The sequence below is a fragment of the Lissotriton vulgaris genome, chromosome 9 (genome assembly GCF_964263255.1).
Source record: "Lissotriton vulgaris chromosome 9, aLisVul1.2, whole genome shotgun sequence".
NCBI lineage: Eukaryota > Metazoa > Chordata > Amphibia > Caudata > Salamandridae > Lissotriton > Lissotriton vulgaris.
This window is the reverse complement of record NC_141697.1, coordinates 980,177,563-980,196,489: the sequence shown is the minus strand read 5'-3', so window position 1 is coordinate 980,196,489 and position 18,927 is coordinate 980,177,563. Positions and strand designations below refer to the sequence as shown.

At 49.8% G+C, this 18,927-nt stretch overlaps 2 protein-coding genes across 3 annotated transcripts in view; both read left to right on the top strand.

The window, feature by feature from the left end:
* Positions 1 to 18,927, top strand: part of RAD54L2 (RAD54 like 2) — a 1,034,525-nt gene that overhangs the window by 311,789 nt on the left and 703,809 nt on the right. For both annotated transcript variants that reach the window (XM_086938836.1, XM_086938837.1), the window contains exons 5-6: positions 1,205 to 1,351; positions 14,665 to 14,897. In XM_086938836.1, coding sequence (XP_086794962.1) covers positions 1,205 to 1,351; positions 14,665 to 14,897 — 380 coding nt within the window. The remainder of the gene's footprint in view (positions 1 to 1,204; positions 1,352 to 14,664; positions 14,898 to 18,927) is intronic.
* Positions 1 to 18,927, top strand: part of LOC147692653 (uncharacterized) — a 273,896-nt gene that overhangs the window by 18,386 nt on the left and 236,583 nt on the right. The gene's annotated exons all lie outside the window — the stretch shown is intronic.

The following is an 18,927-nucleotide window of genomic DNA, read 5'->3' as shown; positions in this document are numbered from 1 at the left end:
TTTATAAAATTAGAAAAAGATATGGGCACAGTCTATGTCCATTGCACAGGCGCAAGCTATTGGCTATGACAGTGCTTTTTTAATTTTAATACTGCAGCTCTCCAGCTTGCCGCTAATCTGCAGTATGCCGGATCCCACATGGCCGCTTCCTCTAAACCAGGAGAACATTATACATTGCTGTAATCCATAGTGTGCCATTATTTTAACATTCCAGGATTGCCAACACCTTAGTTCTAAATGTGGCAGCAATGGTAAAACTTTAAAACAACAATAGACCATTTACAATACCTCTGCAAGGTGGACACCCGCTGCTATATTTAGGTTCCTTATTGCAAGCACATACAATTTTCTACTTGTATGTTTTTAATTTCTCTTGCATATATTGTTGAGTTTGTGTGTGTATTATTGTGGTTATGTCAGAGGGTGAATGCAGGAATGAGTCAGAGGATGAATTGATGCATGAGTGCAAAGGTGAATGACCGAGTGCATGTATTTTGACTTTTGGGTGCCTTAACCCATCAATGACTGACAGAAACAGCAATTTCATTCATAAGCCAGACCTATTGGCATTGCCAGTGCTTGTTTATTTTGCAGCTTGAAGATATTGGACATTCACATAACACCCTCCTGCCTCCTTGGCGAATATGAGTGCTAGCACCCATTTTATTTAAGCTGTATCTTTTGCATCAAGTACACTTTGCTCTCATGGAATCTGAAAGTGCTTGTATGTTGTTGGGCATTGTTTCAGAGCCGTCACGAGCAATATGGCCTCTACTTTAGAAGACCCCCCAAAAAATCTATTTAAGTGCAATAAATATGTCCCTGACCCTCTCTACTTCACGTGGGAGAATACATTACATCTTATTCTAATAGTCTCGATCTGCAAAACTGTTACAAATAACTACTGTTTGCCGTATTCACCTGTTGGGCTGAAAAGGAGAGCGTCTTTGGTAAAGGAAAACTATCTTGATCGACGTAGAGCTATCAAGATGGGGATAGCAGGGTAACAAGTTCCTAATCAAAAAGCACCATCATATCTGAAAAATAAACCGATTGAGGATCAAAATTGCCGTGGCTTGTTAAATAGCCATCCATAATGTATGTGAATATTATAACTGTTTCGAAAACCTAAGGTTTGTGACTCCCTACTTCTGTGCCAAGTCTGTTCTGAATGCTCCTGTGACTTTTTGGTTTCCCTTTTCAGAGGAAATCGTCCTGAGACCAGGCGAGGCTACCCACTTGCCCCCTCTGATCCCCAACCAGGAAGTGATCTGTCTAGACAGCAGTAGCAGCAGCGAGAGTGACAGCAGTGACGAGGATGTCGGAAGACAGCTGCTTGGCATTAAAGATGGTAAGGGCATCTGTTTCAGGAAGCACCTAATGGCAATTTCCTCTTTTGCCTTTCCTGTCTCCAAAGTGAAATGAACTCTTGTCATAGTGGTTTATATTTCTTTAAAACTATATCGTGACTTAGAAATACCAAATATAACATATTTTCATAAAATATAATATAGTGTCTTGCGGTTTGTTATACAAGTGTGTCCTCCTCATAGTAGAAGAGCTGGAGCCATGAACCAAAATCAGATTACCAGCCATTTCCTACTTGCAGACAATAATGCGTCATGAAAGTGTGAGGAGTAAACTATGTTGTAGCATTGCAAATATCTCTAACATATGCGTCTGTGACAGCCCGGCCACCATTGTTGCAGAGATCCCCCTTAGAGGAACCCTGAATCCGCCCTTCACAGTCTACACCTGTTTGGCAGAAAACAGAAATGATCAAACAAAGCAGACTACTAAGAGTGGCCATTGAGGTTGCTGGAATCTACTGAAACAAGGTGGCAAAGCATCAACCCTGCGTAAGGGAGACATATTGATTAAATACATTGAAAACACTCTAAATATTTTATGTGCAGACTCTTCCTCACACAAGGAGAGGGAAAATTTGTTAAACTAAACCCTGTGTTCTATGGAACTTAAAGTAAATTTAGGGAGAGGAGAAGGATATGGATGGAGACTATCTTGATAGAAAAAAGTAATAATTATATAGAAAATAATAAGTGTTGATTTGCACTAAAGAGGCAGCTACAAAAATAAAGAAAAATACTGTAGGTGAAATATATTTTAAGTCAACGGATTCCAGTGGTTCGAATGAGGTGTACTTGTACCATTTGAAGGACCATTAGAAGGTCATAGTCTGGAACCATATGCTGAATTACTGGCTTTCTACGAAGAAAACGTCAGAGGAGTTGAGAGGCCCGCTCCGAAGTGGAAAGAATTTCCGAACTCCTGATTGCTCCGAAGAGCAGCAGCACCTTGACTTCACAATGTAAAGACCACTAGACCTAATAGAAAAAGTCTGCTAGAACATCCAGAATCTTAGGAGGGCTACAAGAGGCAGCTTGCCATTTAATTAAAAGATTCCTGAGCCTGCAGCCTTACCCTCTCAAGCTCCAGACCTCGAAGGGGAATTGAGATGAGTTTGTGATCTGAGTAGCCCTCGGAAGAGATGGAAAGTTGGAATCCTTGAATTGGTTTTCAGGGAGAGGCGAAGAAGCAGAGAGTACTATGACCACAAGACTGGCACAAACTCATTAACCTCCACCAGGGCGTCCTGAATCTTGTGGAGAATCCTGGTAATTGAAGGAATCGGAGAGAATGCATATATCCGCCCACGAGGGTCGGAAGGATCAAAGCATGAATCCACCCTGCTACATTGCTTTCTCTTTCCTTGAAAGAACGGAGAGTAGTCTCCTCTGGAGCAAATTGATCCAGCCAAGGAAGGCCTTTCTGACTCATGGATTTGAAGAGGACTGGACTCCCATACCGGTCTACTGAGTATGGAAACTTTTGGCTCAATTGATTCCCATGCCCATTCTCTCTTCCTCCCCATTAAGTAAACTGCCGTCAGATACATTAAATTGTTCTCTTCCAAAAGACCAGTCTCCTGAGCAAGGGCTTCTAACCGAATAGTATTGTCTCCACTTGGTGGTTTACATAGGGTCTTGCCAACTGATTTTCTGTCTGAACAGATTGCCCCTGGAGAAGATGTATATAATATACATTAGCTTGTTGAATTGTTACTGACTCCTTCCATTTGAAAGAGTTGTTAATAACGGATGATTACCAAAGACTCTGCAATGAATTTCCTCCCAAAGTTGTTACCCTCCCCGTTTATATTGGTTGTCTAGATCGGGGGTGGAGAGGAAGCTAGAGATGTTTAGCCAGAGGTAGAAGTTGAAATCTAGCCCATGTAAACACTTAATGACGGAGGCAGTCTCGCTGTGAAACCTAACCCAGATTGAAACCGATGCTTTTGTTTTTACCAGCCGAGAAGATAAATGTGAAATGACGTGTGCTCTGAACACAGCTTTGATACACTGATGGTGCTGGTAAGGGACTGAATTTTTTAATTTAGCTTGAAGTCTGTGATTCTGAAGCAGCTAGTAACAAATGGTGCAGAAATTAGCCACTCGTAAAAGCAGGTAAAAACATGTTGCCTTGAGAACGGAGTATACCCACCAGTGGAGCTGAGATTTTTTCGAACATTCATGGAACCAAGAATAGACCAGCCAGTCAATTCTGTCCTTGTTAAAGTTGGTCTTGGAGTGTGAGCAAATTGAGAAGTGAGAGCCCTTCACATCTGTGGAGGCTAGAACATCTATTGCCAGATCATGGCAATATTTTTCTGGTATTACCATTCTCATAGATCAATGAGGAAAGAAAGTGTTAGCAGTCTTTAGATCTCACCCTTAGAAGTTTCCCAAATATTTTTAGACAAAAAGAAAATGAAGTAGCAACCTTGATAACACTTTTACACAGGAACAGTTACTGATTTGCTCTTCAGATCTTATCTTCCTTGTAGAAATACTGCTGATAATGAAATGGAGCAGGAGGAAAGAATTCTTGTGGTGACTTGCTGAAGATGTTATCTTAGTTGGGGAGGCTATATGTGGTGGTTAACAGTAGCCTGCGAACAGAATTTGTCAGTCAGAGCATTTTTCAGAATTGTGTACAACAAAGGCACAAGCAGTTTTGTAAGAGGACAATACCAATGCCAGTATCAACAGAGAATAATTACTAGATCTAGCCAAACTATTCAGACTGATAAGACATTAGTATCTGTCTGCAAACCTCGATAGCTCAGAGTCTCGGTCTTCTGATCCATTGTACAGGGTCATATACACAACATACCTTTTGATAGGACCAGTATATAAGGGATAGTGTACCCCCCTGCCATACATTATAAGGGTATCGCAAGTCACCAATGAGTTCCATAACCATATCGAGGAACAAGGCAGAGTTCCTCCAAGGTGACTTGCAATATCTTTATCACGTACGCCATGGAGTACTTTAGCCCATGTTAAGAAAGAGCACGGGTCACACCATCACCTTTCCCACAGACCACTTTGAGCCTTGGTGTGTAGCTCTTTCATATGAATAAGTTAGTACATGAAGAATAAAAATAAAACCTCTGGTGCAAGATTAAACACATCAAAAATCTATTAGTTATTTGTTGTTAATGGATATTAGTCGGTTTAAACAGAAAGCTGCACTAGTCAGAACATTTAGAAAAAATAGTTATCCAAGGAATGAAAACAATAAACTTGTTTTCTCTGCTAATTATTTTAAGTTTTAAAAACATAGAGCAGAAGAAACAAAAGCAACATTCCCTTTTCTTTTTGCTTTAAACAGCTGCTTCAATTATACTCCATAACCTGACCTGCCTTTCACCTCGGCTGCTGGCTTTGTCCGCAGGCATTGCGATGTCAACTCAACTGCAATGTAGGGGATGAAGTATCCCCTTCTGTACATTGTAAGTATTTTGCAAGTCATCACGGTGTTCCATAACCATATTAAGCAACAAGGCTGAAAAGCAAATTACATGCTTTACCCTCTTCTTTGAAATCAGACTCTCTTCTGGAACCGACTCGCACACGAGTTGTAAAGCAGGCTGGTCCTGTTTTGTTTCCTTCTGTTCTCAAGCTATTGAATTTATTGCTAACTATGGTGATGGTCCCACAGGCCTGGAAACATGCAGTGGTTCCTCCCTACTGAAGAAACCTATGCTTGATTCATCTACACTCGAGAACTACGGCTCTATTTCAGTACTTGTTTGACGAAAATGTTCAAAAAAACCTATTGATTTCCAACTTTCGAACTATCTCGAGCAACATAATTATCTTCTGGCCTCTCAATCGGGCTTTTGCCCGGGTCATAGTAATCAGTCCGCACTTTTGATGGTGATAGAAGAGCTTAGTCACTCTTGACTTTGGAGGCATTGCAACCCTGATCTTAGTGGATCTTACTGCAGCGTTTTACATGGTGTCCCCCCCCCCCCCCTCCCCGGGTACTGCTTGAGAGGCTGGAAGAGTGGAGGTTTCAGGCCCTGCTCTGAACTGGTTAGTCTCTTTCCAGGGCGATCGCTCTTTTCAGGTATTATCTAAATCTTACATTGTATCAGTGCAGCAGATTCAGTATGGAGTGCCCCAGGTTTCTTCGCTGAGTCTAGTGCTATACACAAGAGTAGTGGCAGTGTGCTGGATGAACAAAATGACGGGCACATTACAAGAGCATTTGCAGACCTCCTCCATCATCCATCTCAGTTCTACTCGCATGTAACACCATAATGACCCTGTGATTGCTAGCTGGATCACTTGGGGTGTTGGCTTCCGACCCTGTAGCCTGGGATCATAGTGACAGCCTCACAACTCTGGATGAATGGATCAAGCACCCTTGACTGCGCCATGATCAAGATGGAGGCTAGATGCTGAGAATTCCCCAGGGCCTGATACAGTGGTGCATAACGCTTGAGACCACCTCCCTGGTGTGAATAGGGGATCACTGGAGGTAGTTGAGCCGTGGACCTGACAAGCTGCAATGACCAGTTCCTGGGATGGACCTGCTGACATCCCCCGACAGCAAGCTTACAACTTCCCCACACCCTCGCCAGCCTCCGAACCAATATCTTGGATCTACCAGAGTTTATCCAGAGGAATTCAAAATTCTGATGGGACAATTGGGGAAAGAAGGAATATATCTGATATACCGCTCTTGACAGATTTGTAGGTTTTGCCTGATCCCTCAACAATACTGATGGGCTGGAGGCTGGATGGCCCTCTAAAATTTTTTATTTCGTCCCATCTTAGACTAAAATAATTACATATGACTTTTTTTTAAAAATACTTTATTTATTATGTTTTTCAATGTTCATATCCAGCACAGTAAATTCAGCAAGGTACAAGCATACAACTTAAACGCTCTCATTTACGAGTAATCTACTGAAGAAGGTTAACAGTCGGTAAGTTGCATAAAATAATGAGGATAGTCGAGGCCTGTATCTGCCCCTCGGGTACCCACTGTGCATTTACACATAGCAAAAAACCTTGTCAAACTCTATAGGGACACCCCACCCCACCCCCCCCCCCCCCCTCGCCTCCGCCCTTCCTTCGCCCCCCCCCCCCACCTTTCCCCTCCCCACACCCCTCTTGCTGCCTGGTCCGGAAAAAAAACACCCTTTTTTGTGACTTCTGTTTACCTAATCTTGGTCAGAAAGAAAAATTAAAGGGCATGAGATAGGGTCTAAGCCATCTGCTTCCTATAATGGGTCATCTCGTGTCATGCTGCCCCGAGACTGAGCCTCTCCCCGCCAGACTCTCTCAATTCCGAGATAGTTTGTGTCGAAGGGGCATCCAAACCCACCAGCCCCTGGAACATCACCCCCCAGGCTTGTAGGACCTCAGGTAGCTTCCCATCTCTCCTTGTGTGCCTCATGTGCTCCTCTTCTGCCAGCGCCCATTCCCTCAGATCTCCCTTCCATTTCTGTAGCGTCGGACCCGGAGGGGACAACCAATGGATCGCAATACGGCGCCGGGCTGTAACCAGGCCTAGTATCAGGAACCGTCTGATCACCTTTCGCTTGGGGTCCCGTGGGATTAAACCTAGAAGGCAGGAGCGTGGGTCCAAATCTATTACCCATCCCGACACCTTCCCCAAGACTTCTAGGACTGACACCCAATATGATTGGAGGACCTGGCATGTCCAAACCATATGCACAAAGTCCGCCAAGGGGCTGCGACATCTCGGGCAATGGGCATCTCTGGTATTGTCTATGTTCTGGAGACGTTTAGGGGAGAGATAGGTCATATCAATAATATTATATTGGATATGTTTAAAGCGGTTGCTCGCTGACACCTTCCGCACACTCGTATTTTTTCCCATTCACGGGGTGTGATCTTCTGTGGGCACGCCTGCTGCCATCTATCCTCAATTGTCAAGGGCCGCGTCTTTTTGTCTTCCCGCAGAGCCCTGTATAAGTGAGTCACGAACTTCCGCCCCCCGTCATTGCCAGCATGGAGACCAGCGTCCGGGAGTGCGCCGGGGCATCCGGGAACGTGGGCCATAGTTGCCGCGCAGTCGCCGCCATTTTAGCATATTGAAGAAATTCTCCCGGCCCGAGCTCAAAGGCGTTAACGCCTCCTGATAAGTGATGAATTTATCGTTTGGGTACAGATACGCCAGCATCAAGCACCCTCCCTCTACCCACTTGCCTGTAGGCAATTCGGGCAAAGGGTGGCAGCAACCACAGATCCAAGTCGGGGGGGAATGGCTTGACCTGGATGAGGCGTCTCACGACCCGATCCCAGATCGCTGCTACCAGCCGTGCCTGGGGGGGGGGGGGGGAGGAGGGGGGGGAAGATCTCGCCGCCCTCCTACCTGCCAAAGCTGTGCTCCCAGTTGCCCATTCCCGTACGTTCCAGCCAGCAAAGACCGTTCCCAAGAGGGGTCCGTATCTAGCCAGGCGATCGCGTGTTGCAGTTGTGAGGCGAAATAATACAGCTCCAGGTCGGGGACTTCTAGACCGCCATCGCCCCACCTGCGTTTCAGGACCTCCAAGCTCACCTCTGCATCTCTTCCCGTTCCACAGTAGAAGGACTAGGAGGGAATCCAATTCCCGAAAAACTCGGTGTGGTATCTCGTAAAAGGATCCCTGCATGGTGTAGACAGCACGGGAGGACCACCATCTTAATTAAGGCAATCTTCTCCATCAGGGAGAGCTGGAGGGTGTTCCAAAAGACAATACTTCCCTGCAGACCCCGTATGATCCGCCCATATTGTGTTGGAAGAAAGTGGCCGATTCACGACAAATCCAAATTCCTAAATAGCGAAGGATATTGTCTACCCATGGGAGTCCTATTTCAGGACGCGGGAGCCCTTCCCTTTCCGCCCGTTCTCCAATTGCATAAAGCTGGGATTTCGCCTTATCGCCAGGCCAGAAGCGGCCGTAAAGTTCGTTAGTGCGGCCATCAAGATCGGTAGTGACTGCGTCGGCTGGCTCAGGTAGATCAACAAGTCATCCGCGTATGGGGACACCACATGCTCCTCCGTCCCCACCCGGATACCCCTGACCTCAAGCATCGCACGAAGAAGGCATGCCAATGGCTCCATCGCCAGGGCGAAGAGCAGGGGGGAGAGTGGGCACCCCTGACGGGTTCCTCTCGATATAGTTATCACATCCGAGACACATCGACCTGTGCGGACTCTGGCCACAGGCCTGGCATATAGCAGCTGAACCCACCTTACAAATCCTTCCCCCAGGCCTAGTTTTAGTAGCACCTTCCAGAGGTAAGTCCATCGGATCGAGTCAAACGCTTGTTCGATATCCAAAAATACCAGCGTCCTTTGTCCGGCCTGACCCTCCAATGTTTGCATGACGTGAGCCAGGCGGCGGATATTTCGCATGGTGTTTCGGCCCGGAATGAACCCAGACTGGTCGTCATTGACCAGGCGACGGAGATAGGGAAGGAGTCTAGAGGCCAACACCTGGCTGATAACTTTCAGATCCACATTCAACATGGATATGGGTCTATAGGACCCCGGGAGAAGCGGATCCTTCCCTGGCTTGGGGATCATAACTATTGTCGCTGCTCGCATGGAGTCTGGGAGCAACCCCCTATTATAGGTCTCCATCGCCACTTCCAGGAGTTTCGGGACCAAAACACCCTTGAATTCTTTATAGAATTCGTCCGCGAGTCCGTCCATTCCCGGGTACTTTGCCGTCTGCAGATGGGCTATTGCGGCACGCAATTCCTCCTCCCGGAGAGGCCCTCCCAGTTCCTCCTGACTATCCGCATCAATGCTGGGCAGTTGTATCCCATCGAGATACCCGTCCATGTCCTCGGCATCTGGTAGGAGCTGCGATTCTGAGTATATTTTATCTAAGTGGGATTGGAACACTTCGTTAATCGCCTGCTGGGTATACACCATCTGGCCGACCTCATTCCGCTGCGCTAGGATCGGGTGGGGTTGGGTTTCTGCTCGAATGAAGCGCGCCAATAGTCTCCCAGCCTTGTCACCCTCTGCGTACCATTTCTTCCCGCTGGCTGCCCTATTAAATTTACCAAGGGAGGCCCAAGTGTCCCCTAAGTGTTGTTGCGCGGCCGTCCATTCCGGCTGTTGCTCTTTATCTGTGTGGAAGTCCCTCTCCAGCTCCGCTAGTCTGTCCTCATGTCATCTAAGTTCCCTTTCTAGTACCCGTTTAACTCCTAGCTCCGTGGACAGGCAAGTTCCCCGGATGACCACTTTCATGGCATCCCATTCAGTCGCCCTGGTACTGGTCGACCCCCAATTTACCGCTAAATATGCCTCGAGTCCTTGTAAAATAGCCTCCTTATAGTTGGGATCCCCGAAGGCCTCCGTGTTGAGTCTCCAAAGCGGGATCTTGGGTCGAGGACCACCCACCAAGTACGTAAGCAGGAGTGGGGAGTGATCTGACAGGTAACGTGCAAAATAATTGACCTCCTCTACCCTGTCGACGACCATACCCTGAAGAAAGAAATAGTCTAACCTACTGTGATTGTTGGCAGCAGGTGTGTAGCACGAGTACACCCGACGAGCAGCGTTATGGTGCCTCCAAACATCTACCAGATCGTAACTATGGAGCATCTGGGTTAGTGTTTCTCTCAGTTTGGGCTTGGCGTCTAATTTTGGGGGTATCTATCTAAATCCCCATCAAGTGCACAGTTAAAATCCCCTGCTACAAGGAGCTCCATGTCAGGGTCTATATCCAGTTGTCCCAACACTCGACCCAGAAATTCTGTCGTCAGTGTTCGGGGCATGTATGTTTACCAAGCATACACTACGTCCATCCAGGGTACCCACCACTATAACAAACCTGCCCTCTGGGTCCAATTTCGAGTGAATGGCTCTAAAGGGAACCCCCGGAGCTACCCAAATTAGGGCCCCTCTAGCAAACCCGGAATAAGATGTAGCAAAGAATTGTCCACGCCATCTACGCCGGACATACTTGAGGCAATCACCCCAGAGGTGCGTTTTCTGAAGGAAAGCAAAGCTGACTCAGTACCGACGGAGGTATGTGGCAACCCTGATCCGCTTAATTCTGTTATTGAGCCCTCTGACATTCCAAGTTATTAGTTTGTATTTACGTGTATCCCCTGTCATATGTGTAACACCCTCCGGCAGTATGCCCCCGCCCAGTGTCCTCTGGCTCTCCCTTCATATTGTGACTCGACCTCTCAATAGGCAAACAACATAAACCTTGCAAAGCAAAAATAGAAGTGGACCCGGCAGCAACCCTCCCCAAAGCAAAAAGAGAACCCCCAACATTCCCCACCCACAGGCGGTGGTACCGCATCTCCCAGCCCATGCCTGGTCAGGAGACCCCGAACCTTGCCCCAAACCCCCCCCCCCCCGACCCTCCCGTCCAACCTGTAGATAATGAATAAACTGTATTCAAAACAATCTAATACGTATCAGTCCAAGAAAAAAATCCCTGTTCCTTCGAGGTTGAACATTCATCCGACTGACTGGTACCACGCAGCCCCGCCCGGCCGAGGCCCAGCTGACTGCCGCAGCACTCTACAGTTGGCTGCATAAACTGGAATTGGCACAATAATACGATCATTACAATAGTCTGGTGCCCAGACCCCCTCCCTTTCCCCCCCTGCCCCCCCACCCCCAATCATCATGCTCTCTTACGCCTCTGGGGAACAATCTCATCTCCAACTTGTTGGGCCTTACAGATCCCCCCAGGTTAAAGTATGGAGATACTCACAATGTTCAAGATCCCCCTCGGTCCATACGAACCCCCAGGTTTACCAGTCATTCGTCCTGTGCAGGTGTATCAGCCGGGCCGGCTTCACCCCCGCGTCTGATTGCGTTTCCTGCACCAAACACAATGGGGAGAACTGGTTCTGGGTTGGGATCGTCTCAGGTTCTGCCTGAAGGGTGCCATCCGGGCCCACCGTTATTCGACCTGTCTCAGCAATGGCACTCCCTCCCTGGGGCAGATCCCTTCTACCGCGACGTTGGCTTCGTCTTCGTGCGCTCCGTCGTCGTTCCTGCCAGCCCTGCGTGTTGTCGTGTCCCGCTAGTCCTAGCGAGTCCAACCATTCCTCCGCATCCGTCGGTCGGTCAAAGAAGTAAGTCTTCTCGCCGTGTTGAACGCGGAGCCTAGCTGGTAAGAGCAAACTGTACTTTACGCTGAGATTCCGCATCCGCCGCTTAACCTGCAGGAAGTCGTCCCGGAGGTCCTGCACCTTCCTAGTGTAGTCTGGGAATATGTGAATATCACAGTTATTATACCTAGGTGGACCGGTTCTACGGATGTGCTGCAAAATCATGTCTCGTTCCCTAAAATTGAAGAACCGGGCTATTATGGCCCTGGGTGGAGATCCCGGTTTCGGCGGCGGTCCCAGGGCCTTGCCAATCCAGTCTTCGAGGAACAGATCTACCGCCGGCTCCTCCGTGCGCTCCGGAAATCCTAGGAAGCGGAGATAATTCCTCCAGGACCGTCCTTCCTCATCTTTTGCCCGATCCTCCAATCGAGCTGTATGGTCTTGGAGTGAGGCAATCGTTTCCTTCAGCTGCTGGACCTCGGTCTGCAAGACGCTCAGATCCCCTTCCGTACTGGTGACCCTGTCCGCCACCTTTCTGAGATCAAGGCGCAGATGATTAATGTCCATGGCCATGCCGTCCATCTTGGTTTCTAGCGCCACTCTGGAGTCACGGATCGCTGCAAGGATATCGGCTTTATCTCGGGCCGCCGCATCCGGGCGGGCCTCCATTCTCCTGTCCGTCCCTGGGCGCTCCGCTACAGCAGGGCCCGGGACTGTGTATTGTACGATCTTGTTTGTCTGGGCTCCCCTCGTCGGTCTGTCCTTTCCCATAGTAGGGGTCACATCCAAGGGTTATCTGCCGGGGACCCCCCAAGAGACTCCTTCCATACAGGGCTTTGCTCCCCTTTCATTTACAGACCAACCTCGGTGGCTCCAACTCTAGGCCCGACCGGCCCCGCAATGTCCCAGGAGTCTACAGGCATTACTCTTCCAGTCCAGTACACACCTTTACGTTGAGACCAGCGCGTCTCAAACGCCAGCCGCGCCCGTCCTCTCTAGCCACCCCAATCGACTGCTCCAGGTTTGTGGCCTACCTCGTCTCCGTCAGCCAGGAGTGGGGGGGGCCGTCCGTCCGCCGGGAGTGCCTGCCGATATTGTCGCACGAGGGACCTGCAGTCACCTCAGATCCAGTGCGCAGCCACGGTCGTCTAATCGCCCCCCTAGGTCCGGGGCATCAGGTTCACCAGCTGCCTCCAGGCGCACTCTCAAGCTGTGCAGGTCGAGATGCTCCGGCCCCTCGCAGGAAGGCGCACATCAACGTCCGCGGCTCCTGGCCGTTCGGACCCGGCGGGCACCAGGACTCAAAGCGTTCAGTTCAGACCCCGGGGGGGCCGTGGTAGAATGAGCAGGCCACCCCGCTCCTGCCACTCGCAGGAGGTTGCGGCGGTTCGTACAGCCCGCTCAGCCCTGGCCTCTCGTAGGAGGCTGCCGCAGGATGTGCAGGCCGCTCCGCCTCGGTCTGACGAAGGGGTCCGCCCCAAAGATTACAGCCCCTGTGTCCCCAGGCATTGCTCACCGGTGTGCAGGCCAGACGCCTCTTGCCGGTGGGCCGTCTACCCCCCCCCCCCCTCCGCCGGGGGCGCCTCCCATGCGCGGAGTCTTTGGCTGTGCTGCGGCTGGCCGCCACTGTACTATCGCATGGCGGCTGCCATTTTCTGGGCGTGCAAGGGGATCAGGCCACCGGGACTCACGCAGGCACCGGCAGCAATCTTCGCCCGATTCAATAGCCTCTGGGGTCAGGGGGGGTCTTCGCACCTCCGGAGCACCGATTTAGAATTGAAAAGTGCCAGGATTATGAAGGATTTTCAGGAACGTGGGGCCGGAGCTGGACAGAAACACGTCTAGCCGGCCATTTTGTTAAGCCACGCCCCTCCAATTACATACGACTTACTTCATTACTTGACACTGTGAGAAAGTGCCATCTTTCTTGCATGCTATGCCCCCACTTTTTGCTGAATTGCTGATGTGCTATGACTGAGTGTGCCCTGTGTCCCTGCCAATCAGGTATCCAGGGCCTGTCTTAAGATTACCGTTACTACTTGCTTTTGCTGTACAAATGAAGGGGTGGATTTTTTTCACATGGTTTGGCTATGTTCTGAAATTGTTAAGTACTAGCAGGCGATTGGAAAGGTACTGACTTTGGTCTTGGCCAGAAATGCTGATCTGTCATCTGGGTGGGGCTGTTAGGCATTCTGGATGATTTGGGGGAGACCAGCAAAGAGTGGACTCTGGTCGGAATGGTCACAATAATTACAAAAAGAGATATTGTACATAGACGGAAATCCCCTATCCCTCCCACCTTAACACAATGGTTGACATCAATAGACTCATCTAAATGGACCCAATTATAAGGCCAGTGGCTGTCCTCGTAAGTATTCTAGAATTTAGGAACGACAGTAGGACTATTGTGGGCTGACCAGTATTGAGATGTATGTCGCAGTGACACAATTGGAATGATATGGGTGCACAAAGAATGTAGATATTGGATGTTCTTTCCTTTTTGTTCATCTTATGCAGTAAAATCAATAAAGTTAATAAATCAAAAAGAATAGTGGCAGTCTATGATCTTAATTTACACTTTGACTGATGAAAAATGACCTTTCCGACTTGTGGAGCAGACCCCTTAGGCATTTTCTACGTACACATTTCTAGCCAAAAGACAACCATTCGAAGATAACACCTTATTTCACTTTTAATTTTTATGCTGTAAAATTACATGGCATTAATCTTTATTTTGCAGAAATTAATTGGACATTTGAGACCCAGGGTCTGACTCTGTGATGAACTAACGTGTGTGACTACTGTCAACTCCCAGGGCTGAATTGGATGGACACTGGTGGCAGTAGTATGATGTTAATAGGACATTCCTTTTACCTGGTGCCTGCTACGGAGCGTGGCTTACCAGCCTCTACACTGTTTTTAATTTAATCTGCTAGTTACCTCCAACCACGTCCTTCACACAACCATGTGGGATATGGATGCAACATGCTAGCTCACATGAAAGTTTATTGCTGCAATGATTTTGCCAACCTAGCTTTAGAAAATTTTCACAGCTGAACTGGCCAGTCAGTGATAAATGAGTGCCAAATGTTTCATAATTGTGTCTAGAATTGACTCCTTGGGATAACCTCCCCAGTGTTTTTAACACTATGATTAGAAATAAACAGTTATGCATTGCCTTGTCATCTTTTCCTTCTTTTCGGTCCTTTCCTTCTAACTCTTTTCAACCATTTCTCCTCATCTGCAGAAGTGATAGAACTAAGTTCTGGGGAAGATGAAGGCCTTCAGATCGTGGACAGCAATGATTCGACCAATGACGTAGAAGACGATGCCACTGCAGAGAGCAGCGGTTCCCACGTCAATGATGCCCTCAACCTGCCTGATGCCCTTGGGAGAGTGTTGGTCAATATCAATCACCCACCAAATGAAGAAGATTTATTCCTAGCACCACAACTTGCCCGGGCTGTGAAACCACATCAAGTAAGCTAGGCACTAGTATTTTTATTTTTTTTTTTGAAAACCTTTATTGAGTCTTCACAGATTAGTACACAGCTCGTCGCCTACAACCCAACCGGGCCGGCCGCTAATATAGCGTATAAGCAATAAATATGCAGTAACACAGTACATGCTGTCGTGAGGACTTGAGGATAAAGCACCAAAAGGAAATTGTGAAGAAGGAGTTGCGAATGGTCCTTGCCAAATTATGAGGTTTTCGTTTTTTGTTTTATACCTAAGAAAAAGGAAAACATTCAAACTTCGGGAAATCACGTTGCCATCGACACAGGAAACTGAATGCCATTCAGGTGGAAATGTGCCTCTGAGTCCATTCAAATTGCGCTTTTCACATTTTGGTAAATACCGTAGCAATTGCCCCATTCCGTTATACCGCCCCCACCCAGTGCAGCCCCCCCTCCCACCATCATGCCCTCCCCTCTCATTCACTCGTCCTCATCCGACTCCAGTGTGTCCCCTTCAGGGAGTGGCTCACAAATCTCACCCCGGTAAACATTCCATGGGGACCAAACTTTGTTCCACTTGGCCGGGCACCCCCTGGATAAATACACCGCCCGCTCCGTGACCATGGTCCTATCCATATTCACACACCATTGGGAGGCCTTCGGCAGATCTGCCACCCCCCAGCGCTGCGCGATGTCCCTCTTCGCCATCATCATACCAATCGTCACCCAGAGGCGACCGTGTCGGGACAGGTCAGTTGGTTCCCACACATTAAGAAGACAGCGACGTGGCTCTGGAAGCACGGAGACCTCTAGGACTTGTGAGACGGTGCGCATGACCTGACACCAATATGTTTGTATAAGGGAGCAGTCCCAGAGTGTATGGAGTAGTGTGCCCTCCTCCCCGCAGCCGCGCAAGCAGAAGGGGTCAGGGGCTCGCTGTATGTGATGAAGCAATGTCCTGGTGTAGTATGTCCTGTGCAGAACCTTGAGTTGGATGAGTCTCATTCTAGAGGATATGCCCGCCTCTTTAGGGGATGCCAGTGCCTCGTTCCATTCGTGTTCATCCATCTCCCCCACGTCCTGCTCCCATTTTCCCTTAAGAGGCACTAGCGGGTCTGGGGAATTATTCAGGAGTTTCCGGTAGGTAAGGGAGGTGGCCTTCTCCACCATATAGTCAGTTAGGAGGCGATCCTCTAGCGGGGACGACTCTGGGAGAGTTGACCCCACCGGAATAACCGCCAGCAGAGCATGACGCACTTGAACATACCGATAGGTTTCATGTGGTCCCATTTCGTAGAGTTCCTTCAGGCGGTCGAACGTGATGACAGCCCCATGGTCCCACATGTCTCCCACCGTTGAGATGCCAATGTCATCCCAGCGGGAGAACCCCTTGCTGGTCCGAAGGTTGCCCAGAGCACGTGAATCCCAAAGCGGGGTGAGCTTAGTGATAGTATCTTTCCAGCCTAGCGCAGCGGTGGCTGCGTGCCAGACGGAAACTGTGATCTTAGTGGGCCCCCTCAACAACCTGAGTTTACGCTTGTCATAGAGCGGGGCCAGCAGGGTACCCGCCCCTAGCTGGGCCCGATCCGCCTGGAATGCAGGGTCCGACTGCGATGCATGCAGCCATTGATTAATCGGTCTAAGCTGAGCCGCCCAATAATAAAGTTGAAGGTTAGGGAGTGCGATGCCACCCTCGTACCAACCTTTACAGAGCTTGGCGTGAGCTATCCGTGCCGGGCGATTGTGCCATAGTAGACCAGTGACCACCGCCGCCACCTTTTTGAAGTACCTGGGGGGCACCGCAAAGGGGGTGTTGTCCAGAATATACAGAAAGCGGGGCAGGGATTTCATCTTAAAGAGGGCTGCTTTTCCCAGCATTGTTAGCGGTAATCCTGCCCAGAAGCTCGCATCTCGCCTGAGGCGGTCCAGCGGCGGCTCCAAGTTCAACTTTTCAAATTCCGTCGGGTCACTCGTAACATGAACACCAAGATATCTAAAGGACGTGCCGGCCAACCGCAGGGGGCAGTCAGAGCCAACCGCGGGTGGGCCGCCCGCCAGGGTGTATAGTTCAGATTTAGTCCAATTAATGGTGTAGCCCGACACCTCCCCGTGGGCATTGCAGATACTTAAAAGAGCCGGGATGCCATGGTCAGGGTCCGTCAGGTATACAAGCATATCATCCGCGTAGAGCGAAATGCGGTCCTCCCAGCCCTCCCTCCATTGAATCCCCTTGAGCAAGGGGGTGGTCCTAATGCGGATTGCCAAGGGCTCTAGCGACAGTGCAAATAGTAGGGGGGAAAGAGGGCAGCCCTGCCGAGTGCCGCGTTTGAGCGGGAAGGAGCGTGAAATGTGGCCATTCGCCACCACATGCGCTACCGGCATGGTGTACAGCAGTTTAATCCAGGATATGAAGACAGGGCCGAAACCCATGTACTGGAGAACCTCGAAGAGATAAGCCCATTCAACCATGTCAAAGGCCATCTTGGCATCTAGGGCCAAGATGGCCGCTGGTTCGTCGAGTTCATCCGTTTTGGCCAGCACCCCATGCACCCGTCGTAGATTGAGTGAGGTGTTCCTGTGGGGCATGAACCCGGACTGGTCCGGGTGAATTAGATCAGAGAGGTGGGGCAGGAGACGATTTGCCAGTAGTTTCGCCAGGATTTTACTTTCTGCGTTAAGTAAGGATATAGGGCGGTATGAGGAGCAGTCCTCCGGAGGTTTGCCAGGCTTAGGGATAGCCACTATCGTGGCCGTTCGTTGGTCTAACGGGAGTACCCCCGCGGTACGGCACTCCTCATACATTCGAAGCAGGTATGGGCTAATAACAGCAGTGCGGTCTTGAAACCACTCAATTGGAATGCCGTTTGGTCCGAGCGCCTTGCCCGTATGCAGGGCCCCAATGGCGATCCGCAGTTCGTCAGCAGTGAAAGGCGTCTCAAGCTCAGCCGCCGCCTCGGGCAACAGTGCCGGGATGGGCAGATCATACAGTGCGCTTTGGGCCGCAATGGCCGTGACGTCCCGCTCCGGGGTGTAGACTTTCTCGAAGTGGGCAGCCAACTCTTCTACTATCCGAGCTGGGTCCGTGTGAATGTTCCCCAGGTCATCCCTGACCTGTTGAATCCCCTTGGCACTCCCGCCTCTTTTGTCTAGCCAGGCCAGCATTTTCCCTGCTTTGTCCCCCAAATCATACACTCGGTTTTGTGTGTCAGTGATGTGACCTTGGGCAATGTGTCGAGCGTGGTCTGTATAGCGACGCTGGGCCAGCGTGAGCGCATGCAGTGTGTCGTCAGTGGGGTCCGTTTCATGGGCCGCGGTTGCGTCACGCAGTCGTATCTCGAGCGCCGAGTGGTCCGCCGCCTGTTCTCGCCTATACGAGGTTATGGAGCTAATGGCTTGCCCCCTCAAGACAGTCTTATAGGCCTCCCATAGCACCTCAGCCGAGGCTGCGGTAGGCTCGTTCTCCATGAAGTAATGTGTTGTGGCGGTCTGCAGTGCCTTCCGGACCTTCGGCACCTTAAGATATGAGGCATGCATCGGGAAGACGCGGTGGCGTGAGCGTGTTTGTGAAGTAATGGTGAGAGTCAGTGGGGAGTGATCCGAAATGCCCCTTGGGTGAATGAGCACCTCTTCTACGCGCTGCAAACCATCCCCAAGCGCCAGAAAGTGGTCAATGCGGGACAGGCTATTGTGGACGGTGGAATGGAAGGTGTACTGTCGTAATAGGGGGGACGTGCCGCCATATGTCTACCAGCCCCAACGCTTCAAGGAACCTTTGGAATCTGGAGGGACCCCCGGGGAGAGCGGGTGCGGGGAACCTGTCGAGTAGTGGGTCGGCAGGGGAATTAAAGTCCCCGCCTAACAAGGTGTCACCCTCGGGGAGGGACAGTAGGAAATCGCCCAGGGCAGGCAGCATCACAGAGTGTAAGGACGGCGGGATGTACACTGATACTATTGTCAGGGGGCGCCCCTCCCATTGACCACTCACCGCCGCAAAACAGCCCTGTGAGTCGGTTTTTGTGCTAATGGTGATAAAAGTTGAGGATTTTCTAAGC